The 27718-nt window shown below is 30.8% G+C and overlaps 1 protein-coding gene across 1 annotated transcript; it reads right to left on the bottom strand.

The window, feature by feature from the left end:
* Positions 1–244: 244 nt before the first annotated feature.
* On the bottom strand, positions 245–27718 carry LOC105258373 (centromere-associated protein E). The gene is made up of 37 exons (XM_025414816.1): positions 27379–27718; positions 21016–21108; positions 19883–20104; positions 19563–19771; positions 19071–19455; positions 18797–18952; positions 18411–18713; positions 18097–18333; positions 17881–18017; positions 17620–17780; positions 17420–17550; positions 16952–17314; positions 16506–16865; positions 16167–16359; positions 15699–16058; positions 15437–15622; positions 15118–15362; positions 14836–15051; positions 14557–14758; positions 14328–14440; positions 14073–14249; positions 13878–13985; positions 13632–13811; positions 13124–13336; positions 12747–13052; positions 12169–12555; positions 11752–12030; positions 9452–9620; positions 8637–8871; positions 8149–8383; positions 7707–8038; positions 7506–7623; positions 7019–7316; positions 6726–6933; positions 944–6635; positions 670–840; positions 245–469 (listed from the first exon to the last, which is right to left on the bottom strand). The coding sequence occupies exons 1-37, from the start codon at positions 27385–27387 to the stop codon at positions 332–334; spliced, it is 13527 nt and encodes a 4508-aa protein (XP_025270601.1). The 5' UTR covers positions 27388–27718; the 3' UTR covers positions 245–331.

Genomic DNA, 27718 nt, shown 5'->3' with positions numbered 1-27718 from the left:
TATTCAAAAATGTAAATGTTGGTAAAAAAATATATTATATAAAATCGAAGTATTATATTGTTGTATAAAGTAAAATAATTAATCTATTTTATATCTATTTTATATTATAAAAATATATCATATTATTATATAGATGCAATATTTACATTTTATATAATATAGTTTTACATTCTATCTAGTAAGTTCTATCTAGTAAGTTAAATTTTAATTATCCTTTCATTAAAACAATATAAATAAACTATAAAGCATAATATTTTAATTAGCTAATACTATTTCAAGAAGAGGAAAATTTTGTCAAATATATGGCAATACAAGATATGAATCCTTGTAATCATGAATTTTTAGATTGCAATAATATTTCGTACTCTGTTATTTGTTTCTCAAGTTCCTTTATGGTTTTCGATCGAGAACGACAGATATCCTTCATGAACTGTTTTTCCTTTTCTAATTTCGTTATTCTTATTTCATCCTGCATAAAAATAAATTTTATTATTACGTAAAAATTATGACAATCATGTAGCCAATAAAACTTGAATGAAGAAATAAAATTGAAAACATTTTACACAATTATATATACATATTTCTTTATGCTTATTTTCTGACATTGGTATAAATATATTTGTAATATTGATTATTTTTTAACTCTCTAAAGCATTGATGTATACTTACTTCGATTATGCCGCTGCTCGTACCGCAAAATCGTAATATATGATCTGGTATTGTCTGACACATCTGATCTCTTCTATTTATAAGTCTATGCTTGCATACATCGCATTCTTTTGCACTTGTACGCAACATGGCAATTTGAAGTCGTTTAATCTCTGCTTTAAGTTCGTTATTCTGTGCAAAAACATAGTACAATTTATAAAACAAATTATGATCAAATTTATATAGTTCACAAAATAATCAAAATAATTATAATTATTGACATACAATAAAGTACCTTATTTTTATATGCTGATAAATGTTCCTGCAATTCTTTACACTTGGCCTGATAAGGAAAACTTCCACTTCGTATTTGCAGCTCCAATGTCCCTATTTTTCCGTTCTTCGATACAACTTCCATTTGCAATTCACGTATCTTATTTTTCAACGCTGTACAATTACAATCATCATTGTGAGATTTAACTCTTTCAGAAGAAACATCTGTTCCTTGCACGGATTGCGACTGATTTTTACTCTCGAGAGCTTCAATCTTCTTCTGTAATTCGTCATTTTCGATGCGACATGACCAAAGCTGGTCTTCAAGCTGTGCATTTTCAACATTGTGCTCACAAATAACTTTTGCTAATTCCTCCGATTCTTGGTCAAGTTCCTTATTCTTTTCAGTCAATTCCTTTATCTTACTAACATAATCCTCGATTTCTTTGTTCTTTTGATCCAATTCAACTTTTATCGCCTCTAATTCTAAGGCAATTTTGTTTTTCTCCTGTAATAAAATGTCGTATTTTTCACAAGTTGCGTACGTGTTATTATATTTGGACTTATACGACGATAATGTCTCTTTTAATTCTTGATTATCCTTGCATACAACATCATATTGACTATTTAGAGTAATCAATTGCTTCATCAACTCAGCTTTGGCATCTTGTAACTCTGTTATCCGATTACTAGCACCATCCAAATTATTTCGCAAAGATCTATTCAAGTCCTTCAGTTCTTCCATTTGTTCCTCCGCTTGAATCTTACTCGTACTATTTCTGACTCTTTTCTCTAATGTAATACACTTATGTTGCACTGTCGCATAATCATCTTTCAAGGTATTTATTTCTTCCGTCAAAGTAGCGTTCTTCTTATCTAATTCGACTATTTGTCTTTTCAATTCGATGCTCTTCAATTCCTCGAAATTTAATTTATCCTTAATTGCATCCATATCTTTCTTATTTTCTATCTTCAGTGTCTCAATTTCTATTCTGTATTGCTCCATATTGGCTTTTCGTTCGCCAGTTTGTTGTTTCAGGAATGCATTCTCCGACTCGATCATCTCCAATTTAACTTTATACTCCGTAAGATCGTCGCATTTAGTTTTTAAAAGTTCCGTAATTTCTTCGATACGCAAGTTTTTCTTTTCCAGTTCACAATTCAGATCATTGTAAACTCCCGTGAGCTGTTCCAATTCCATCTGCATTTTATTTATAATTTGATTACTTTTCATTAATTCGTTGTTTTTCAGATCGATAATGTTCTTCAATTGCTCTTGATTAGCTTCGAGACCTTCGATGTTGCCTGCCAATTCCATATTTTTCGTTTTAAATGATTCTATTGTACACGCGAGTTCTTCTATTCGTTTAGTATATGCTTCCTTCTCCGATTTCAGCCTCATCTGAAATTCGGTTTCTTTATTCCTAATTGCTTCTTGCGCTTGTCTCTCCCGTTTTTGAGCAATATTAATGGCTTCTTCATTCACTGTGTCCATCTTGGAATATTTATTAAACTCAGTATGTATATTATTGAGATCCATCTCGAGCAGGCTAATCTTTTCTTTCAATATATCTCGATCGCGATTATTATCTTCTAAAAGTTGCTCCAAACGCGTAACTTCTTTTTGCAATTTATTAGATACAGTTTCTCGTTGAGATAAATCTCCTTGAAGCTTTTCTATATCACTCTCCAATTCTTTCACCCACAATATCCTACGTTTCTCTGTATCCATGCTCTGCTGTTTGTCTTCTTCAAGTTTTTGCTTTTCTTTATTAAAGTTATCTTGCATAGTCTTCACTATCTCCTTCTCTTTCACCATGATTGTTTGCAAAAACATCTGAAACAACTCATCTACCGATTTATCCAGGAATTCCTCAGCATTAACTTTCGGTTTAAGGTACTCAATCTCTTTAATAATATTTTTGGAAATATTATTTAATACATTCTTGAGTTTTTTGTTATCTTCGGCTAATGTTTTATCTTGCTGAGATTTGGATTCGTACTCGTTTCTCATCGTCTCGAATTTATTTTCTATGTCGCGCAATTTAATTAATTCTTGTTTTAAATAATCGTTTTCCGAAGTGTATTTATTTATTTTTTCATTTAATACTGTAAATCTACTTTCCGATTCTTTACAATAATCAGCAAATTCTTGTGAAACAGTTGCTTTAGAATTAGTCAATTCCGCATTCATTGATCTTAATGATTCCAATTTCTTCTCATATTCCTGCTGCAAAAGGTTATTGCTATTAAGTTCTTCTTTCTCTCTTTTTGTTAAATCTAACTCGTGTTGTAAACAGGAGAGGTTTTGACGTAATTCGTTTATTGTTTGTTCTTTCTCTAACTTATCCACTTTCAGATATTCCGTTTCAATTTCAATAATGAGCTTTGCATCCTCGATTTCTTTACATCTCATAGAATATTCCTGTAACTTTTTAGTCATATCCCTTATTTCATTTTCGAGGATGTCTGTTTTTCCTAAATACAATAATTCATTCTCTGAGATCTTTTGCCCTAACTGTTCATTAGCAATTTTCAATGACTTAATTTCATCTATTAGAGAATCTTTTTCATTGATAAATTTGCTAAGATTTTTTTTGAGCTGTGTAGTTTCTTCTTTTATTTTCTCAAAATCATTTTGTAAATAGCTTATATCTTTTGCCATACTGTCTAGTCTCGAAGTTTTGCTTGGAGATTTCTTAACACTAGTATTTATATTATGAACATTCGGCGGATCTGTAACACTGCTATTTTGTAATTCTTCGACTTCACTACATTTTTCTTTATACAAATCCGATAATTTATCGTGATCCTCTTTCAAAGTTTGTAATTCGCTATTTAGAGACTGAAGTCTTTCTTCAACATAACTCACATTCATGTTTTCTAGAAAACTGGCATTAAGAGATGAATTACATATGCTTACATTTACGTCCTCCTTAGCTTTTAGAATAAGCGAATCGCTCTTTGCAACTTCACGATTAAACTTTCTTTGCGATTCTTCTAATTTGTGAGTGAGAGCCTTCACTTTGAATTTCAGCATTCTATGATTTTCAGTCATTTCTTGTAGATGAGCGCACTGAGCACAAGCGCCTAATTTTAAATCGCTGAGCTTTCTATTGAGAAGCGTAAGACGATTAACTTCCTCTTGCAGGTGTGAAATTGTTGTTTCGACATTGTCATCTCTTATAGATTTGTCTATTGTATCGTTCGTTAAAGTATTATTAAATAACGTTGATTGCAAGGTATTATTGCAAGAATTAATTTTTCGCACATTATCCAAATCTTCTATAGTCTCCATTAACTGATTAGACATTTTCGAATTCTCATTAGTCAACATTTTTATACTAGCTTTTAGCTCCACTTGTTCGGTTTTTAACAAAGTATTCTCCATTCTTAATTGTTCCTCATCATCATTATCAGTGTTTTTCTCATGTTTTAACAATAATTCTAGTTTATTTTTTAAATTATCACATTCCTCTTTTAATCCATCATTTTCTTCGATTTTATCTATTAGATCAGTCGAAAGTTCATTATTCTCAATTGTCAAACATTCGTGTTTTGCCATAAGATCAGTTAATTTATCCTTATACATACAATCGTGTTCGTATAAAAGTGATTTACTCTCTTTTAACATTTCAAGCTCTTTCATTCTATCTGTGACATTAGATAATAATTCTGAATTTTTTATTGTAAGTGCGCTAATTTGTTCTTCATATTTGAGAATTATCTGCTCTTCATTTGAGTTTGCTTCGGGTATTCTCGAGCGTAAGGTTTCCATTTGTTCATTGAGAATTGCCAAATTATTTTGTAACTCGAGTTTTTCATCCATTATTTTCGAGTTTCGTACATAAAGATCGTCAATCGTCTGTTGCAATTCAACAGTCGATTTTTCGGCGCATTCTTTTTCTGCTGACAATTTATCCGCCAATTCACTATTTTCTTTTGTTAATAAATAAATCGTTTCCTGTAAGTTTTCTATATCCGTCTTTAAACTTTGCACATCATGTTTTATTTCTAATTCAGTTTTCAAAATGAGATCTGACGATAATTTAGCACTATCATCTAAGGAAGTCTTCGTAGTTGAAAAATTCTCCATAATCCAAGAATCATTATTACTTAAATTATCATCCAATACCGATCTTGTTAATGTTTGTTCTTTCAACTGTGCATTCTCTTTCTGTATATTTTGAATAATATCCTGTAAGTCACTTATGCGGCTTTTTAAATGATTAATTTCATTATCGTTTTTTTTCAAGTCCTCGACACATTCCTTTTGCTCGTCAATGGTTTTCTGCGCTTCCGCCTGTTGTATGTTTAATTCCACTTTCGTTGAGTTATTATCTAACTCTGTTTCCAATTTTTCTTGCAATTCGGAAATAATATATTCTTTATCTAAACTATCAGGATCGCATATATTTGTTTCAAATACATTTAATTTGTTTTTTAATGAACTGTTCTCTAATTCAGCTTCTTTCAATTTTTCTTTCAATCCAATAACTATATCTTCAAATTCATTTTTTTCAACTGCAAGATCTTCAATCTGTTTCTCTAAATCACTCATTTTTTGTACATATAATTCTTGTTGATTTTTCATTGAACTATTCATTAGTTCCATCTCTTTCAATTTATCTTTTAATTCGCAATTGATTTGTTCAGATTCCATTTTTTCTTTTACAACATCCTGAATTTGGTTGTCCAAATATAATTTATGTGCTTCTTGTTGATTTTCGTCATTTTTATCTTCCATTGTGTTATTTTTTACTTCTGCCTCTATTAATTGCTTTTGCAATTCATCAATGGTAAGTTTAAATTTATTATTCTCGGAAACAAGTTGTTCAATTTGCTTTTCGTGGTTTTGAAATTTCTGGATTTCCACTTGTTCATTTAATTTATCTTGCATTGATAAATTGACTTCTTCCGCTTCTTTCAATTTATTTTGCAGTTCACAAATGGTATGTTCAAATATATTTTTTTCAGATGTAAGATTATTAATGCGTTCTTCTAAATCTTGAAAGTGTTGTTGCTGCTTGTTCACTTCATCTTTCTTGCATAATTCTATTTCTGTTAACTTATTTTGAAGATCTGTTACTTTATGTTGCAATTCATTATTTTTTAATGTAATAGTGGTAACTTGATTTTCTAATTCTACCTGCTGCATATTATCATTTTGCGATGAATGCTGTTCAAATGATTTTTCTAAATTTATATTCTGTATAGTTAATTTATCTTCTAATATAATGTTGCGTTGTTCAGCCTCATTTAGCTTTTTTCGTAATTCGGAAGCGATATGTTCATATCCATCTTTTTCCGCTATAAGAAGATTTATCTGTTTTTGTAATTCTGGAATGTTTTTCACTTCGATTTCTTGTGCAGATAATTGTGCGATTTTCTTTTCAAGACTTGGTATTTTTTGTAGTTCGGCTACTTGTAAATTTAATTTTTCTTCTGCTGAAATGTAACGCGATTCAGCAGCGGTTAATTTTTTGCGAAGTTCAGATGCTATATGTTCAAAATTTTCCTTATCAGATGCTATATTTTCGATTTGTTTTTCTAATATTGAAAATTTTGCAAGTTTTTCTTTTATTTCAGAGGAATGATCTTCAATAAATAGCTGCTTCTCTAAAGTTGTAAATTCTTGAAGTTGTGAATATTCTTCCATCAAGTTATGGATTCTTTCCCGTAATGTTGTCTTTGGTGTATCAGGGGACAGCTTACTATTTATAAGCAAGAGAGAGTGATTAAACTAAAAAACTATAAATTATAAATTTATATCAAACAAATTAAGTATTTCTTATTATTATTACCTTTCAGTTTGTATAGCTGTATCAACTTTCTCAGATAAAGTGTCACAATTATAATCCATAACCGGCGATTTATGAATAATTACATCATCTGTAAATTTTACACGATTGCGCTTTCGATATATGACAAAGGTATCTTCATCGCTTTCCTCACAATCTTCTTCATTATTCATAAGTTCTAATTCAAAATCGGCAAGAGCTATTTGGGGCGCTGTAAGAATAATATATAGTTTAAAAATTTTTAACTTTTTAAAATATTTTGTTTGCATCATACAAAAGTTGACAAAAAAACCTACATGTATCCATAATATCAGCCGTTTTGTTGGGCAATTTGAAAGGTGACACTTCTTTGATTGGTGACAAATTTGTGCATGTTTGAAATGAATTTAGTCTATGTCCAGCAGTGCCACACCAGGTCTGTCTTCTTTTTTCTTTACATTTGAATGATTCAGAGTTGTTGCGACTATCGCCATGAACTATCCGAGTTTGCAACAATCTAATTCGTTCTTCCAGATTTTTATTAATACGATCTTTTTCTTGTATTTTAGATTCCATTTCTTCAAAATCGGTCGATCGAGTTAGTTGTTTCATTCTCTGAAAAAATTCGTTGCATGTAAGTTAAAATCTTTAATCATTTATTTTTATCTTTTATTTTTATAATTTGTATAGAGAATGAAAACATGGAGATTTGTATCTAAAAGTTGTTAAGAAATATCATCATAACTTTTTATATCTTTTATATAATAAAGCAAAAAATATTTTCAGACATTTATAATAATATACCTCTAATTCTGTATGTAATATATTTATTTGTCTTGCATAACGTTTCAAAAGTACTCCATCTGACATAACTTCATTCAGTTCAGGCTTATTTTTTATATTTCTGGCTCTAGATGCGAATCTGTTCATTGAAATTAAATAGAAAATATTTAATATACATTGCACAACATGCTTATAAGTTATTTAAGAAACAAAAATACTAACGACAATGTACAGTGAGTTTCGTCAAGAGCAGCTGGCGTTACTGCACATATTATTGCAGTCATTGCATTACCACCTAGAGATGCTTGCAATAACCTTGTTAGTTTACTGTCACGAAAATTTATAAATTTTTGACAGTCTTGCGACTCGCTCAACTGTTTTATCACTAATGCCAATGTAGACAGAGACAAATTAATATGACGACCCTCCTTAAAACGTTCTCCAGTAGCTCCTGTTTGTCTTGCTCTCTCTGAACCAGCAAGATCTACCATATTTAATTGTGATACTTGTATCGCACCATCTGAGCCAGCACTAGCTTCTCGACTCTCAATTGTCTACAACAGCATACAATTTTATTAAAACTTTTACACCAACAATATACATTATATAAATATATTTAATAATATTTAAAAAATTTATATATAAATAGAAGTGGCATTCTTACGATTCTGAATATTGTGTGGCTCCTGCTACTTCGCTCATTCATGTTTGTTTCACCTATTCTTCTGTGTTTGTTACCTTTATACATTATAGATAAAACATTCTCTGGACAATTTGTCACTTCTTCTTTACACTTTACAAACACTTGACCATTTATGTCTTCATGTATTTTTAAATCTAATGAACCTTTACTTAAAAGATCATTGACCCTCTCATTGTAAATTTCTAGGTAAGATACTCTAAAAAATTTATGAATTAAATATAAATAGTGCTATCTTTTTATCATTATAACAATTTATATCATATAACATATCAAGGAAATAAAATAATTTAAAGTGTCAGAGCAACTGTCTAAAAATTTCAGTTTCTATAATTTTGCTATATAAATAAGAAAAATTTGAGCAAACATATTCTACTATGATAATATAACCTGTAAAAATTAAAAGGCTATCCCATTGTGAATATAAGAAAAAAAAATATATATATATAAACCTCAATAAAAACTCGCGTCCAGAAGTATTAGCTATAGCATCAAACATATGTTCGATAGCTAAAGGTATTATACCAAGCTCCTCTGGAGTACCCATCATGGTATATGTTTTGCCGGAACTTGTCTGTCCATAAGCAAATATTGTGCCATTAAATCCATTTACAGCAGCATCAACGATAGGCTTTACAATATTATCAAACACATCGTTGTTACTGGCATTTGTGTCAAAAATATGATCTGCAAGATTAACAATAATGAGTCAACTTAAATAAGAGATTTAGCGAATCAAGGATACAAAACGATAAGAACTGTTTTATCTATGCAAATTATAAGTCCAACGTGACAATCGATAAATTAAAGAAAAACATGTTTTTCTTTATTACATTTCATGTTATACTTTCTGTATCTAAAATAAAATAAATATATATATATATATATATGGATTTCTTCTTATTTTAAATACTGCTTAAAGAGGATGCACTTATTGCAGCCAGTTGGTGCTGCAAATTTGTAGGTTGATGTATGTGATTGATTGATATTGATTTGTAGATTGTAGGATTAGAAAGGCTAAGAGATTTCATAGGAAATCGAATTAAATAATAAACAATAAAATAGGTGATCCCATTAAAAGACGACATATACAACTCGATACATATTTAAATAATGTAAAAAGAAAAAAAGAAAAGACGAAAATGATGCAGAAAGTATAACTAGAAAACATCCAACCTAATACATTGACAGATTATAAAGTTACAAGTCGAATAAGCAGATATGTTTCGGACATGTACTTCGTATGGCAATTTTTCAAGTTTCGTACCAAATTGAAATCCACTCTCGCCTCGCTTCTTGAATTCCGCATCGGTGGCTATGATGGTGTTCCCTTGAACTGTCCATTGTATCGGCAGATTTTCGTCTTCTTCTCGTTTGATGAGCGGTCTGACTTTAATAGCCACTTTAACGCTGTCCGACATTACGAGGATCTTTATTTTGTTTAATGAAAGTCACAGGTCTTACTACCGCACTCGAAAAACACGTACACTCGTTAACACGCGCGTCATCGATTATCTTCGGTGGAACACGTTGAACGCTCGTTAAACTTTGTTCAAATTCAAAACATGCTTCGCGCATGCGCGCTGATCGTCATCTGACTGCGGCTGTCTTTAAATTAGTTTAAATCGTAGCGCGATAATAAATTGCAGAGTCGCGTATGCATCAATATTCACGGAGAGTCTGAATTGACCAATGATGTGTGATTTCTAAGGGATTGCCAACTTCCTGCAAGTCTGAACAGACTTGAAGTATGCAGTGCGTCGCGGTCATTACGATTGATTACAGTCTCGTGTAGTCTTAGTCGAGAATATATATTATATAAACTTATATAAATTTTTCATTACGAAAAAATATTGTGTTATTGAACGAGAGTAAATTTCTAGGCTGTAATGGTAATAGGACAATAAGTAAAAGTGTATAGAGAGAGGAAATACAATTGAAACATGCAGATGTGGTGAGTGATATTTAATTTCAAATATATAATTCAATAACACATGTAACAATGGTATTTTTAAGATTTACATATATATGCCATTACTATATATGTTTCTAAAAAAGTGTGAATGTGAAATATAGAGTTTAATGATAGTACAATATATATGTATATGACAATTTTTCTACATTATTCTAGACCTAAAAAAAACTCTGCATGGAAACATATATTAACGACAATGCTTGATTTATGAATGCATTATGTTTGATTAAAAAGATTTCTTTGATAAGATAAACTTTTTTTCATTACAAATTGTATTACAAATAACCTAATTAATTTAAAATTCTTTTGATAATCAGTTTGGTATAAAAATTTCTTGCTTGATAAAACCTTGCATTGTATGAAGCAAAATAATATTTTTTTAATACTTTCAATCATCCTGCATCAGGCTATATAGTGCACAGGACTGGATGTCTATATTCTTAATAATAAAGAACAGACACAGTCCACTCTTTGTCATCTATGTCTGTATTTTTTAATCCTCTGCTGTATATTACAGCATTACCAATCTCTACGTTAGCAAATAGCTCAGTGACTTTGCATCTCTATCTGATAATCAGAAGCATATCTCTATAATGCTCTTGTTTGCTGATTTTCTTTGGTCTCAAAATGAGACTAAACATAGCATTTTTTCTTACTGTTACCACCTACTTTATAAGCACTTCTCATTATATGAGAGTTGCAAGCTTTCCCTTTATAATATATCTTTTCAGTTATCTGTGTTAAAAATAACACAATATTATACACATATATATCTAAATAAATAAATTTATAAATTAATCACAATATTAATGGACGGATTGTAGACTTGTACATGTTCAATTTGTTTTAAATTTTTGCCATAAAATTTTGTTGAATATTAGATGATTAAATTTATATTAATTTTATTGTAAAGTTTTGTTAAATATTAGACAATGATTTAATTTGTGTTAATATATTAAATATATAAGTAAATGTTATGAGATAATAAAAAGAGATCATTTTATGTGCATTAATTATTAATTTAATATTAAACTGACTTTTATGCTATTACTTTATAATCAGATAACTAGACAAGAAATGATGTAGCAAAAGAAATTTGCAAGTATTATAATTATATTCAGCAAAGTATTTTTGTGGAATGTATATATCTTATATCACAAAAATCTTCATATATGTTTTGTGCACATTAATAAACTGTATGAAATGTATCCATATTTCATATATATAATCATTTGGAAGCATAAAATTTGTATAAAAAATTTGATAAAAGTTCAATATAAAAATCGCATATCAAATAAAATGTCATTATAAAATTTGTGATTGCCTTAAAATGTAAAATACGAAGAAGTATATTATTAATTCATGATTTATCAAATTAGATTAATGATTTCATGTCTTCTTTAAGTAACGACTTTGATACGTAATGTTGAAGCGCACTAAACAATATTTTTATGTGCACAAATAATTATACTTTATAAATTCTCAAGAAATATAACTACTTGTATAAGTACTTATATACTCTTGTATAAATATATATATAATATTTGATACTGGCAGTTTCCCCAAAGAAAGTACAGTCACTTGTTGCATTATTTCAATTGTGACGGAGTGCCGGATCGGTGAGACGAAGGTGGAGCAGGTAAAGCTAATGATGGCGGCAAACTAGTAGTACTCGTCAAGGTAGAGTCTAATTTACGCGCTTCGTGTTCCAGTAATACCGCATCTAGTGACGGATCTTGCGCCACGGTTCTCAAAGAATCGCCCAATGCTTGTCGCAATTGTTGCATTTCTCTACCGGCCCGTGAACTCCGCAAAACGTACAACTGTCTGCGCTTTATTTCTTGATTGAGCTGTTCTCGTAATAATTGTATCTACAAAAGAAAGATATATAATATATGTGTATAATATTGCATTATTTTTTTATTTGTATAAATGGAAACAATTATGTGATAGATATATAATATAAATACACTACATTCTCTCTTATATTCTATCATAGATATATGTACCTGATTTTCTAAACGTGATACTTGCTGACGATGACTTTGTTCTCTCGCCTCTAATAATTTTTCGGCCTGCAATTGCGCGGCTCTGATCCGTTCTAATTCTCCACTTCTATCTCGACTTGTGTCCAATAATGAATGGGAGGAATGTATATAAGTTGACTTAATTCGTATAAGTTCGGCCTCCTTTTCCGCCAATTGAGTCTCCAATTTACGAATCTTTAATCTTAATTCTCTATTTTCATGTTCCAAGTTGTCAAGACTATAACTAGTACCTAGAAGTTCTATATGTGCTTTTTCTGGACGTTCGTAACTCTTGCTTCGAATAACACTCGTTTTGCCCGCAGCAATTTGACGTTCTAAATTACGTTTATCAGCTTCTAATAATTTCACCTATTAAAAAATATATTTATAAATAATATTTATAAATAATATATTTGTTGTAAATATAAAATTTTTAATTGTTTTATATACTATTTCATAAATCTCTCTTTCTCTCTCTCTCTCTCTCTCTCTCTCTCTCTCTCTCTCTCTCTCTCTTTCTCTGCAAGAGGTCTTAACATTTGTATAATCATTACATTTACCTTGTCATTAAGAGCATCCACTTTTCCTCTCATTTCGCTTCTTTCTCTTTGAACAGTTTGTAGTTGTCGTAATAGTCCTTCATCTTTAGTGGTACTGCCTTCCGGCGGCCAAGTAGACAATCTTAATTGTGATTCTAAAGCTGATCGTTGCACTTCATTATTAGCCAACTCATTCTGTAGTCGCGCATTTTGATCAATCAATGATTGATTCGTATGTTTTAAATCGCTTAGGGTCTGCTGCACCGTTTCTAAGCGTTCGGATAATATTCTACGCTCATTTTCGGTATTCGAAAGCTGTTTCTGCAGCTGAAGATAAATAAAATAGTGTTAATATTTTTAATGAAAAAGAAATAGCTTATAGAATAGTCTTCTTTTACCTGTTTGAGTTTCTCATTATTACTTTGAGAGGAAGCAGTAATCTCTATTATATTATGTTGTAATAGATTCATTTCACTCTTGAGTTCGCTTTCCGTGGCAGATGCTTTTTCTAGTGCCAGTTTTAATTGCTCTATGGTGGATTTTAAGGATGCGCAACGTTCCTCTAGATTTGTCATAGTGCGGCTTTGCGTGTCAAAACGATCTTGTAATTTCTAATAAGAAACAAAAAATAGTACTTATCAGATTTGCATTTAAATTCCAAATTCAAAGAAATGTCGTTATTGACCAAATTATTATGGTTGATTTTTTAATTCGAGTAAAGATGTCTTTATTTTAAGGTACAGATTGCATTATGAATAATTAAAGTGACAATAAATTACAATAATTTAATTGCCAATCTACTGAATTTAAAATTTAATTATTATGAATCATTACGTGTCTTATACTGCGATATGTTTAAAATATAAATGTGTTTTGTACATGAGAAAAGCACATCATAGATCTTACTTGAATATGTGCTTCTTTTTCTTGCAGCATCATTTGCAATCTTTGGAAATCTCCGTCTAAAGACATTCTATGTAATTCCATTTCTGTTGCGCGAGACTCGCTATGGCGAACATCCTTTTGAAGACTGCGCTTTTCCGTTTCCAATCTGTTTAATTCATGTTTCATTTTCTCGAATTTATCCTAAAGTATAAAGTGTTACATATACTTAGATTATAATGATTATGAAAATATTTCTTTTTTTCATACCTCGTATTGAGATTTCTCTTCCGATTCAGTACTAATCTTTAATTCTAACATTGACAATTTTTCACATAATTGCTCGCATTCTTTGGTTTTTTGTTGCAATGCATTCAGCTAAAGATAAATAAATATTAATGTCTTTTTAGCATAGAGAAAGAATATATAAGATATATAAAGAGATAGAAAGATAAAAAGATTTACCTGTGCTTGATAACTAGTTTGTTTTTGAGTTAGTTTTGCCTCCAAAGATTTCTTCTCTTCCTGAAGCGTTCGAATATTAGCTAAAAGATTATTGGCTTTTATATCGGTATTACTTTGATTCTCTTGAGATTCTTTCAACTGTTTCTTTAAACTGCACAATTCCGTCTTGTAATCGTCCTGCAATTTATTAAACCATACAAATTTTATTATAACACAAATCAATATTTTATATAATTATCGAAATTTAGCACATACTCTTTCACGTTCGATTTGGGCAACTTGTTGCATAAGTGATCGCACGCCTTTTCTAATAGCTTCAGGATCGACATCCAATATGATATCTCTGCCAGTGTCACCGTGATCTTGCACTTGATTAAAATACATTATATATTAACTATATGTTACATATACCATCTCACTGTATAAGATAACCGTGTCTCGTTGCTGCCAATTAAACTAAGAGATTTTATTTTATATAAATTACCACGTGCCGGACTCCATCTTCTTGATGGACTCATCAATTTAAACGGCATATTTACGCTACCATCCATTTGAATGCCGGCGATACGGCGGAGCGTAGAGCCTACACTACTCAACTTCTGCTCCACTTCCTTTTTAGCGGTTTCCAATTGCGACAATTGAGCATCGAGAGCTCTCACTCTTCCTTCAGATCCTCCTAGGCGCGCCTGATATGATATGCATGCTTTTAATTTTAATACGGAATGTAAGTTGTCATCTTTTTATTATCCGTCTTCGAGAATACCTTCAACTCTTGCAATTGCTGCGTGGCATCGGCCAAGCAAACTTCCAGATTATGCTTCTGATCCTCCAGTTTTCTCTCGCGGCAGCGGCTATCCTCGAGACGCACCAGCAACTCTTGCTCTCGAGCACGCCACCTTTCATCTTCCTCGTCTGCTCGCGTGCGTAATTTTCCCAGTTCTTGTCGTGTAACTTCCAAGCTATTATCCAGATCGACAACCTAACGAAAGGAAAGATCTCGCGTTAATTGAATTGAATAAAAAAATCTTGCATAACATTTTCATACCTGTTTTTTCACTTGATGCAATTGCAATTGTATACGCTCTCTTTCTTCAATCTCGTTAGCTAATCTAGCCTGCAGTTCCTTCTCTTCGTTCTGAGCTTGAGAATTGTTCTCATGACATTTCTGTAATTCGTCCTGCGTGAAGCGGAGTTGTTGCTGCAATTGCAATGCGTCGCGTTCCAAATCTCGCACTTGAGCTTGTAAGCGCGTTCTCTCAATGTCCATGGCCGCTTTCACATCCTCCAATGCTAAACACAGATATTTTAAGTTACATATTGAACCGTTAAATATCTATATGTATGAAGAAGAGAGTAATACCGACTTGCTATTTTTTGATACGATTCTTCCAAAATTCTTCCCTGTTCTCTTCTTTCAGTTTCGATTTGCTTAACACGTTCTCGCAATTCCTTGTTGCTATTATTATATTTCTCTTTTTCATATGTCGTATCTGCCAATTGTCTCCTTGAATCTACTAATTCTTTGCGCAGTGTCTCATTAATATTGTCAGCTGTAATTATATAAATTGTAATTATGACAAATAATTACAAAATTAAATGTGTTGTATAAAGAAAAGAGTAGATTACCGTCTTTAAGTTTTCTAATAGTATCGTGTAACTGATTTTGCAGTCCGTCTACTTTATCTTCCGTCATGTGTAATTGAACTTGTAATTCTTCAACTTCTCTTTGCGTGGATTCGCGTTCTTTCCAGAGTTCCTCTATTTTTAAATCAAGTTTCAGCTTTTCTTCATTAGCTTTCAACTTGGTTTCATCCAGCTTTGTTCTAAGACGATTTAATTCGTCACGCAATTGATTCGTATTATTACGTTCTTGTTCCGCGCGTGTTGCTGCCTCCCTTTTCACACGTTCCAAAGTATTCTTTTCTTCTTCTAATTCACGCATAATAGCGTTAATTTTTTCAATTAAAGCCTGTTGATCGTGATGAGCTGTAACAAATTATCAAACATTTTAAGATATGAACATGTATTAAAAACATATATTAATTCTTATAAAAACTCAATTAAAATTTAGTAAGAATACTTAATCATACATACCAATAAGAAGTGCCTGTTGTTTATCATTTTCGGCCCTAAGAAGTGCTTCCTCGTGCTGTTTGCATAAATTCTCTACATGTTGTTGCAATTCTTCTATTCTCTGTTGCAGTTGATTAATTTCTTCATTTTTTTCTCCTTCCAATTGTAACACGGACTGTTGCAACCGTTTCTCTAAACTTATTCTTACTTGCTCCTTATAAAGATAAGATGTAGAAGAATGGACAAAAAAGTGAAAACATATTTAATAACTCGATATACAATATATTCATGTATTAATTAGAATTAATAGTAATATATTAGAGATGGAAAAATTATGTAAAGAAGTGAATAAGAAAGTACCTTTTCATCAGTCATTTTCTTCATATTATCCTCAGACTGTTTCTTCATATTCGATATAATTTGTTGAAATTCTGCCATTTGATCACCACTCTGTTGTGTAAGTGATTGTTTCATATCTTGCGCACGTTTTTCACTGTTTTCTAATTCTTTTGTTAATCGTGTCACTTGTCCTTTTAAGCTTTCTTGTTTAATTAACGTTTCTTTTTGCTCTTTTTCCAACTGTGTCTTCTTGACATGTGTAGCTTCCAAATTAGTTTGTGTATCAAACAGTACTCCTTCTAATATTTCTTTTTCAGTTCGCATTGATGCAAGTTGCTCTTGCATCCTTTGAATTTCTTTCTCATTTGTTTCTAAAAGCACCTATAAAAACAAAAAGATTACTTTATTTCTATAATAATACATCAGAGAAAGATATACAATATTCATATAAATAATTCCATTCTTACCTGTTTCTCCTCATTATCTTTTACAAGATCTTTCAAATTTCTATTTATTCGTGCATTCATTTCATTGGATTGTTCTAGTCTTTGTCTAAGTCTCATAAGTTCTTCATTCAATGTTTCCTTCTTTCGCGCCAAAACCGACAGTTGATTACTCAAATCACTACGTTCACGACTCACTTGGCCCAATTCTATCTCGACTTTCTCCTTTTCTATCTCCAAAAATTTAATTTTCTCATTCAACGTAACTTTTTCAGATTCTATGTCAAGCCTAGTTTGTTCAGCTTGCAATAATTCTTTTCTCAGTGAATTTAAATCCCCTTGTTGATCGATACATTGACTCGCAAGTTTATTTTTCTCATCAGTCATCTACAACAAGTATAATTATAATTAACATGAAGATATATATATATATATATATATATATATATATATATATATATTACTGCTAAGATAATATTAAATTTGGATTACTTTTTTTAATTCTTCTTGCAATTTCTGTTTATCCTGTTCGTGATTAGAGCACATTGCTTCCAACTTTATCAAAATTTCTTGTACATCTGACTTTTCCAATAATATTCGTTCCAATTCCAATTCAAGATCACCTGAATTATTTTATGTAACATGTATACAACTTATCAAAGATTATATATATTTGTAAGAATATAAGATACCTTTATTTTTTTCAATTTGAGAGATTAATCCATCAGTTTCCAGTTTTTGTTGTTCCAACATATCTTTGGCAAGATAAGCTTTATTTAAATCTTCTCGTAGCGTCAAAAGTTCTTCTCGCATTTTACTACATCTATCCTCCTCTGATCGTAAATTCAGTTCTCTACAAATTATTTTGTAACAAATATATTTGGTCTCGTTTATAAATAATTTGGTAGAATTAAAACGTGATTTATACAATATATAACTAATAATTTATTTACTTTAAATCAGCATCCTCTGATACTCTACTAAGCTCGTTTTGCAAATATAATTTTTCATCTTCTAGATTGTCACATAATTTTTGTAATTTATTATTGGTCTTTTGAAGTTTTTCATAATTATTTTTAAGAGCTTCTAGCTGTAACGTAAATGCCAATTAATAATTATATTCTATTAATAGTCGTGTAGAAGAAATTGATTAATACTTTAAATCTTACCATACTATTGAGCTCCATTTTATTTTTATCCAATGCATTTTTCTCCAATTTTACAGTGTCAAGACTTTTCTGCAACATCTCTTTCTCTTGATTTAACTGTGTACATTGCGAACGACACGAATCCAATTGAGATATTAATTCTGCCACTTTTGTATTTAGTGTCTGAGCGTTTGTCTCTGCGGTATCCCATTGCTTGCGCATTGTTAAAAGCTGTTCCTTGTTGGTTTGCAATTTTATCTAAATTACAGAAAGCATTTGTAAACATTTGTAATTAATATGTGGAATATATATTTCTTTTTATATGATACATATACCTGTAATTCGCGTATAGTTAATTGATATTTCTGTAGAGCTGCTCGTACTGCGCTTATAGTACTCTCAGCAAGTGCTGGTATAGCAATGTTTCTCGCGCTCCTTTTCGGTGATCTTTGCGAAATTTGTCCACCGGATGATAAATGAATATGCGAAGGTGCCTGCTTTACATCGACGTCCCGAGATTCGGCATCTTGAATCACAGCATGCGCGATATCTCTTAATGCAGATTCTAATACTTCGATATCCTCTTGCATACGCGCAGTTTGAGTCACTGCTGCTTCAGAAATTCCACATCTTTCTTCCTGTATACATAAGAAAATATATATAAGTTTAAATAAAATTAATTAATTAAATTAGATTTGAAATAGGATAAATTGATATCTACTAAATTGCGAATTTCTCGAATAAACTGATCTATCCGATCGTCTTTTGTGCGAATTTCATGCTGATCAGCAGCGTGTTGTTGCTTAAGTGCTGCAATTTCTGTTTTCAAAACAGTTACAGCTTGTTCTTCCTCCTCTTGTTGTATTCTTTGGGATGGCTGAAAATAAAGCAGAAGAAGAAAGTATAATATATCAATATAAAATATCAATAGAACAAAATTATAGATAGAAATATAAATTGTTATTAATATTTGTTATTATAAAATGATTTTATACTGTTGATTGTACTGCAGTTGCTTGTAGTTTCATAGTAAAACTTATACTATTGCATGCTGATGTCATTTCATTAGATGAAGAAGTAATTTCGTTCCGCAATTTAGACAAATCTCGTTCTGTAGCAGATTTCATTTCTGCAAACAATCTTTTAACAGACACGACATCACGCCATAGGTTCAATAATCTGTTGTGCTCGGAGATGTAATATTCATTGAATGCCTGTTCCTCTTCCTTCCATTCATCTTCCTTAATAGCCAACTCCTCACGCAATATATCCCAATCATTGCTTAATTTCTGCAAATCAGTAGTTAACGCTTCATTTGTTTGATGAGACTCTTCCAGTTGATCTTTCAGAGATGAGTTTAGTTGCAAAAGTTCTTCACATCTGTGGCAGAGAAAAGCATCTTTATAAAATGAAATATAATTTATATATTTGTTAATCAAAGGACATATAGAGCTTAATATGTTAATTTATGTTGTATTTCCTCATACTTTCGTCGTTCCTCTCCAAGTTTTTGTAAGGCAGTGTCCAAATCATGAATTTGCTCCTCGCGTATATCCCTGAGTGTCTGATGAGCAGCCTCTAATGCAGAAGTAGATGATACCGCAGCAGTTGCTGCAGTTGGTTTAGTAGTATCACAAGGCACTGTTTCTGCCATTTGATTTTCCAATTCTGAACATCTCTGTTTGTACTGCAAAACCTAAAATATATCTTTAATTATTATTTATTGTTAACAATTTATCATTTATTAACAAACTTTGTTATAAATCAATTTACAGTTTTCTTAGTAAAGAGAATTTACAGTATTTACTTTAGCTTGTAAACGTGAGACAAGAGCAGCTTGATGTTGTTGAGCCTGCCGATAAGTGTCCAAACGTCTCTTATAACTTGCAGCCTCCTGTTCCAAACGATGACGGAGTTCATAATTTTGTCTAACCAAAGCATCCGGTGACAGATCTTCATCGCTACCCTGTTCTTCTATAGCACCCCCGCTACGTGCAGAATCCATCTTTGTTCCACTGCCTCGTTCTGTCTATAAATGTATAATTTTCTAATTTACTTCACTGCTGTGTAATCATATCCTGCTTTTTTCTTTAAAGAGTTAAATATTTTATATTTTATTACCACAATAACATTTCTCCAATTTTGCCTAATATGATATCAATGAAAATGACAAAAACTGAATGTGCAAGATGAAACAATTCTTATTGGGAAATCATTCTAATTCTTTTTTATTAAAATATAAATTTTTATTATATGTTTTAAAAACTAATTTCATGACGAAGATATGCGATAATTTATTCCAGTTCCAAGTTATTATTAATGTTGATATGCATAAGTATCATATGGATAAGAAGTACAAATCTGATAAACATAGGAAACAGACATGTTCTATCATCAAAAATAAACATTACAAACATATGCATTTTTTCTATTTATTTATGTTTTTTCTCTATCGAGATTGCTTCCAATGCGAGAAATTTATCTAGCATATGTACATTTTCCACATTTATAAATTTCTGCTTATATTAATTTCCCTGTCTCTACAATAAAATCATACACCACCCTAAACATTATTATTTTTCTTTTTTTTGGTTAGGATTCTGTTTATTATTTGCTGTAGGTTGCCATGACAATCTGATGACGTCACATTCATTGAACCGCTCCTTATGAATCACATAGATTGAACGCGTTTTTTTTACGCATATTATATCACAAAATGGCGTAGAACAAAACATTTCTGAATCTATGAATTGACAAAATATGAAATTCTTTTCAAAAAATTAACTTTAATTTATAATATAGAGAATTTGTTAATTAAAAAAATTTTAATCTTTTAAACATCAAATTCTTATCTTTTGATATTTCTTTCTGTTTCAATTTTATTTTAAATTAATATTTTATATATAAATCGATGTTTTTATAAATTTAATTTTTTTTTACCTCCTTGGCTTTGCTAGAAGCTCTGAGAAACGGTGGCCGCCGCCTCTCCATCTGTCCCCGTGCCGACAATTGAGATGTTCCTTTCGAAACTGGCTGCAACATATATAATTTTGATTTGATCATATAATTTGAATATAATATTCTCTTTTTTCTATTGAAGGAAAAAACATATTTGTAAGCATTTTTTAAATATATTATCATGATTTTTTAATATATTATATTTTAATTTATATATATTATTTATTTAAGTGATACGTTTCTGTTATACATATACATACAAAGCTTTGTGATACGTTTCTGTTATAACATATATATGCATACAAAGCTTTGTATATATAATTAATATTTGATTCCCAATTTCTAGCAAATTATCTCTTCGCTAATTTTATCACAATTATCTCTGGCTGTAGAAATAATACTCTGTTTAAAGATAATTTAAGCGCAGATTAAAACCATTAAACAGTGAAACAACACGATTAATCTGCTTTTATCGAGATTCTTTTTTTTTTAGATCTTTATAGTTGAACCTGACTCCGCTGAAAGAAAGACATTCTAAATTTGCTTATAATTATATAATAGGTCAGCTTGTTGATTATACCGGTCTTTGCGTGAAACCGAAATACATTGTTATCATATTATGAAAACGAAACAAATTGGCGAAATAGAAATTCTGAATGCGTTTTGTGTGTTTTGTCTCCGCGTTTATATTTTTAACTCTTTGATTCATCAGGAAAATAGAATAACTGTTTTCCTAACGATCGTTTATAATTATATCGTTTATAAAGTAGAATACTGGAAAATGTTCAATGATTATTTTTTTGTACGTGTATTAAATAATATCAAATAAATTTAAAAAAGAAGATTAGAAAATTTTATTTAGAAAATTATTTTATATTGCAGTAATTAATTCAATTTCGTTAAATTGATTGATTTTATCATGCAACAATAACGCATTAATTATATATAATCAATTGAAATAACTAATAATGATTACTATTGTTTTGAATAAATATATTATTAATTGAAAGGGCTGATGTCGATGTATATTCGCCAAATTAACGACACAGTTTATCTTTCGTATTTTATCATTAGTCTAGGTGTGTGAAATTCTCATATGGGATGATGATATCTGATATATAATCCCGTGAATTAAACGTGCTGCGAAATCATACACCGGAAATCGACACGTAGGATCGCATGAATTGACTGTTTCACCCACGCTTCGCACGACTAGTATCTATGGAAATCGGTTATTTACCTTTGCATGAATATATTGCAAAAATAGAATCTAAGGGTTTATTATCTGCTATATTTCACATAAATTTTAATAAAAAGGTATTTTTTAAATTAATTAAATGCCCGCTCTGAATCATAAGTTTTAGGGAAAAAAAATTACTTCAAAATCTCAATATAAAGTCAGTTTTAATAAGTATAAAAGAATGTATTAAGCATTGTAGTGCAACTAATAATATAAAAAAGATGCTCACATCAGATTCTCAAATACTTTTTCTTAGCAACGACTGCGATCTAGAATGAACATGCGAAATTTATTGAATGGTTAACATGGATGGAGTGTGCTTTTCAAGGATGATGTTATCCAATGGAAACTATAGTATATTGCCAATTCACGCGGCTAGTTTCAAATCATCGTGGCTACTTAAAATACAAAGGAAGTCTTTGCACGCGGAAGTCAAGCCAATGTATTCGGCAGTGATATTCTGAGCATATATCGATTGGTGCCATTCAGTGCCTGGTAGTAAGCTTGAGCTTCTTCACTTCCTATTCGCTCCCAGATGTCAGATACTAGAAGCCCTTTGCAGAAAAGGCAGGACGGATCCTTCGTACGGACTCACCGACTCGAGTTATACGTTTTGTTCAAAGAGCAGGATTCGATTTCTCGGAAAGGATTCTAGAAAATTTGCAAAAATTGGAAGAAAATCAGTTGTTCAAATTCTTCTTTTACGATTTGTATAATATTGAAAATTAATGCGAAAAAGAAAGAGAGAAAAATTGTGGACTTAAGATATAAAATCCTTAAAAAATTAAAACAGCTTTAATATTAAATATTAAATAAAGCAACATCCTTCTTCCTCTTTCATGCATTTTAAAAATATGTGAAAATATATTTCTTTTTTAGTATTATACAAAATGCACAGTAATAAGCATGTTTCATTACGTCATTTCGTTTATTAAAGACGCGGCATCTCTTAGTTGGACTTTGAAATCGACAATTTCACAGATAATTATATTTGTCACAAATGACAAATGAAGTGCGGAAATCGGTCAGATTCAAAGTACAGAATTTCGTTTTAGTATCAAACGCCGACCCAGACTTCATAAATGTCTTCATTTATTACGCATCGCACGATAGCGTATCTCATAGGCAACAGTGTGTTTTATAACGTATGTGCAAAAATAATTTTTTTCAAATCTATCATTCGCGATCCTCGTGCTAATCGATAGTCGCGTAAACTAAATTCTTTAATACGAGAAAATAAGTCTCAATCTTGTGGAACTTCTTAACGTAAAATTTCTGTCGCTAAGTCTCCATCGAGAAAAGGAGTCGAATATCAAACCGGATCAAGTCCGTCTGTCTGTATGTATCTGAGCGAGTTTTTACAGACTGTGACTTCATGGGTCAATGAGACTGTAATCGCTTTTCCCTCCCCTTTTCTAGCCTTGCATCCCGTCATGAGGGTTTTTAACAGAATGTGGGGGAGTCTATTTTTTTTCCATCGACGGAACAAAGATCATCGAGAGAACGATATCCATTTCGAGAAATTTTGGAAAAGATGTTAGGGCACTTTTCTTACATTACAAAATTCTAACGATATAATTCGAAGATGTGGACTTCGAATTAATCGCGAAGAAAATAATTATTAAAAAACGAAATTATATACACGTCTTTAATCATTGTGTCCTCCCCCTTCCTTCCGTGAAGGAATTCGCGTCAAACGCCCAGATATATTCGCGATTATAGTTTCATAAAGGATGCTTATTTTTGCCTTTGATCATATATGCAGACCAATTTGCGTTTTGTATATACATATGTGTCGTGAATTTTATTAAGATTAGACCATTATTATCATAAAACTGGAAACTGAAGGGGTTATTCTTCCTGATAACATTTCTCGATGGCATTATCATTTGTGACATTCGAGAAAAAATATTGCAAGAATTTGAGATTAGAAAGAAAATCTTTACGTTGCATTCTATAAATCAGATTCATCATGCGCAAAACGTGATTTGTTGCATGCTAAGTGTTTTCATAACAACGATACATGGATTTGTCGATAATGAATGTTTCAAAACACACGTAATACGCAATTTTTATCCGATACGTTCTCATAATTAATTTTGTTCATTTGTAAAAATTTATTATTTATTTATTTCTCACAAGTTCTGATATTGATGCATTACGTAATTTTGCAATTTTAAATTATAAAATTGAGAAAGAATCAAGAAAATACCCGTGCTTTTTACATACATAAATAACCGCGATCAATGTCCAATGATTAAGATTCCAAGTCTAATGTGTTAAAATGATATCATGTAAATACCAGACGTTAATCACATATTCAAACATAAGATTGTAAGAAATGGAAAGTTATAAAAAAACGAATTACACAACGCTACATATATGTGGAAAATCAAAGATATTTGTTTGACTCGAATATCGCTTAAATGTGTTAAAATGATATCATGTAAATATCAGACGTTAATCACATATTCAAACATAAGAAATGGAAAGTTAAAAAAAAAACGAATTACACAACACTACATATATGTGGAAAATGAAAGATATTTGTTTGACTCGAATATCGATTAAAACGTTGCATCAACATGGTTGATACAATTATATAACGATAATGAACATTGCCCGCGACGATTTAAATCGCAGCATTTTCGTATAAATTATGCAACATACACATATTGCGAGGACGGATTTTACGATCCATTTTAAACTAGAGTGCAACTCTATTTATCGCAAAGAAAAGTTTCTCTTAGAAATCTATGAGATCTATGAGATCTATGAAATCAATTATCGGAATTTTGTGAGGGATGAGAAGAATATATCTCTCTTTTTTTCTTTCAGTCTTTCTTTCTCGTTATTACAAAAGAAATTGTACATTCATTATATACATTGTCGTGTATCGATCAATTTACTTCGTGATGATTAATGTCGGCACACGTGAGTTAAAATACGCACTAGGGGGGTTGCATTTCATGTATTACATGCGTAACTTGCGACATATGTCGCATATTTACTTCATCATCATCGTTAGTCAAACACGGTTCGAAATCTCTTTACAAATTTATTCGTAAAATGCGAGTCACGTTGATAATAAATAATATTTATACAAATTTTATTTTATTTTATTGACATTCAAGAGCTTTAATCTTATCCGATAAAAGAAAAATGTTTACTATTAATATGCGTTAATGAGTAATTATGTACGACGATTTAACATGTGAAATGCAATTACAAGTCGAAATCTATTTGAATCTATCAAGAGATGAATAAATATATCATACAGAATAGACAGAATAAACAAAGTATTGATTTTACAATATAATCTGAGTGCATAATCGATTAAAATTATAAATAAATATTTTCTAAAACCGTCTTTGCTTTATTCTATTTCTATAGAAAATATAACGTAGTGGACACGTGGCTAGTGAGTGAGGTTGCGACACGTGACAGAATGAACCCTATGTCCTCATGAATAGATTATTATGATTTTACGTTGACACCCCGAATGCGTCATAGCCTGTGAAGGGGTTCAATTTTCTTTTACAATATGTATTAAATTGATATATATATTTTTTTTTTGTATTTATTGCAGTAGTTATCATTATCAAAACAATCACTGTTTTGTCGCGGAAGTCCAATATATATTTTTCCTGATTAAAAAGAAATTTTTCAAGATTCTCTGTCAACAATTTTTGGATTCTAAAGTTTACTTGAAACAAAATTTAATGGGAAAAATGATAGATACTATATTCTTCATTCATATTTACATATTTCTTAAACGAATGAATGAAGAACCATTTTAATAATTATTTATATTATTTAATTATATATCATGTAATGTGGCATAATAAATAATAATTATATGTATGTGATAAATAATTTTAAGGAACGGAGAAAAGTTATATGATAATAATAACTTTTATTAATTTCTAGAACTAATCAGCTTTCACATTTATTAATTGCATCGCGTGAATGTTGGGATCCCTTTTCCGTAAAATCGATGTTTGAGGTAATAAAAGGAGTCAATCAACTCGCAACGTGGAACTAGTTACCGATGTTACTAACGATTTCATTTCTACGCGAGAATTAACTAACCCTTACGGGGGCTAATTCCTTGTTTGAAGACTTTGTCGATCAATTGTGCGATAAGAGCGTCATACGCAATTAGGTATTGAGAATTGATACTTCTATTCTATTTGAAAATTGATATATAATTGAGACTCTAATCTCTTTCTTTTTCTTATTTTTTTAAGAAATTTAATCGATGATGGATTTTTAATCGATAATAGATATAGAATTTTCTGTATTCTCGATGATACATAAGAAAGTGCTAGCAATTAACTGTAGTAGGGATTGTCATTAACAATATTCCTGATAACTTTAAAAAAATTCATGGCTAAATTTTTTTGTGAATGTAATGTTAATTACTTTGAATATCTTTGTTAAAATATTGATGTAACATGTTAAAATCGCTTTTACTATATAACATATATAACATATGTTAGGATATATATTTTTTGTGTAATTATGAATTGAACACTGGATATCATAAAGCGTAAAGTTGAGAAAATACGAGATATTATTATTAGATTAGTTTATCTGTTTTATGATAAATGCATTTATTAGGAGCACAATATCTTCCTTTTTTTTAATTGTCATAACATTTATTTGTGCATACATTACATACACACAATGCTTTATTCATAAAAGCAAAGTAATTATTGTAAAAACGATTTTATATCATGATGTAATAATCTTTCTACTTTTCGCTTTTTTTTCTTGTATCCCCTAAAATCCAAAAAAGAAGATACTCATTTATTTATTATATTTATATATATAACATTTATTTATTTTATATATTTATTGTAAAAGAAAATCAGTTAAGACGATTAAGATGTAACAATATAAATCTCCTTCAATTCAGTATATTTTATTTACGTACTAAATATCTTGATGTGCGCGAAATGATTTCTGACATAATATTATAAAAGCGTTCTTACAATATATATTTTCTATTATTTAAATACGAATTAAATATTAATTAAATAATCAATTTCGCATGCTATAATAATCGTTGATATTAAAATAAAAAAAACTGGTATACTCACCCGCGGCATTTTTATATGTTCTCTCTATCCGAATTGTGATGCTTCTAGGAGATGGGAAGCGGAATGCTTGTCTTCGGCGATGAAGGAGATAGATGGTTGGCGGCGATACAGTTTCCTCAGGGCTTCTCGACGGTAGCCACGGCCCAAACGGCGGGGGTGCTTGCGTTCGCCACGAACGGTCGGCCTTCACTGAAGCGTCGTCGACATCGGCGTCGCGACGCTTCTACCGTTCATCCCCGGGGGATACCACCACCTCGTGGAGGGTGGGAAGGATGATCGCGTGCCGTGAACGCCTGCCTAAACGCGGTCCCCGCAAGTTAGAGGAGCGTAGGAGGAAGAG

The sequence above is a fragment of the Camponotus floridanus genome, unplaced genomic scaffold, assembly GCF_003227725.1.
Source record: "Camponotus floridanus strain SB8 unplaced genomic scaffold, Cflo_v7.5 scaffold9, whole genome shotgun sequence".
Lineage (NCBI taxonomy): Eukaryota > Metazoa > Arthropoda > Insecta > Hymenoptera > Formicidae > Camponotus > Camponotus floridanus.
The sequence above is the reverse complement of the archived record's forward strand: the minus strand, read 5'-3'. Positions and strand labels throughout refer to the sequence as shown.

What these genes read in the sequence shown, in the direction of transcription:
- LOC105258373 (XM_025414816.1), bottom strand. An exon ending in TCAGAGGATGCTGATTTAAA is followed by an intron (nt 17,781 to 17,880) that starts GTAAATAAATTA and finishes AATAATTTGTAG; the next exon opens with AGAACTGAATTTACGATCAG. An exon ending in AAGAGAAATCTCAATACGAG is followed by an intron (nt 13,812 to 13,877) that starts GTATGAAAAAAA and finishes TTTATACTTTAG; the next exon opens with GATAAATTCGAGAAAATGAA.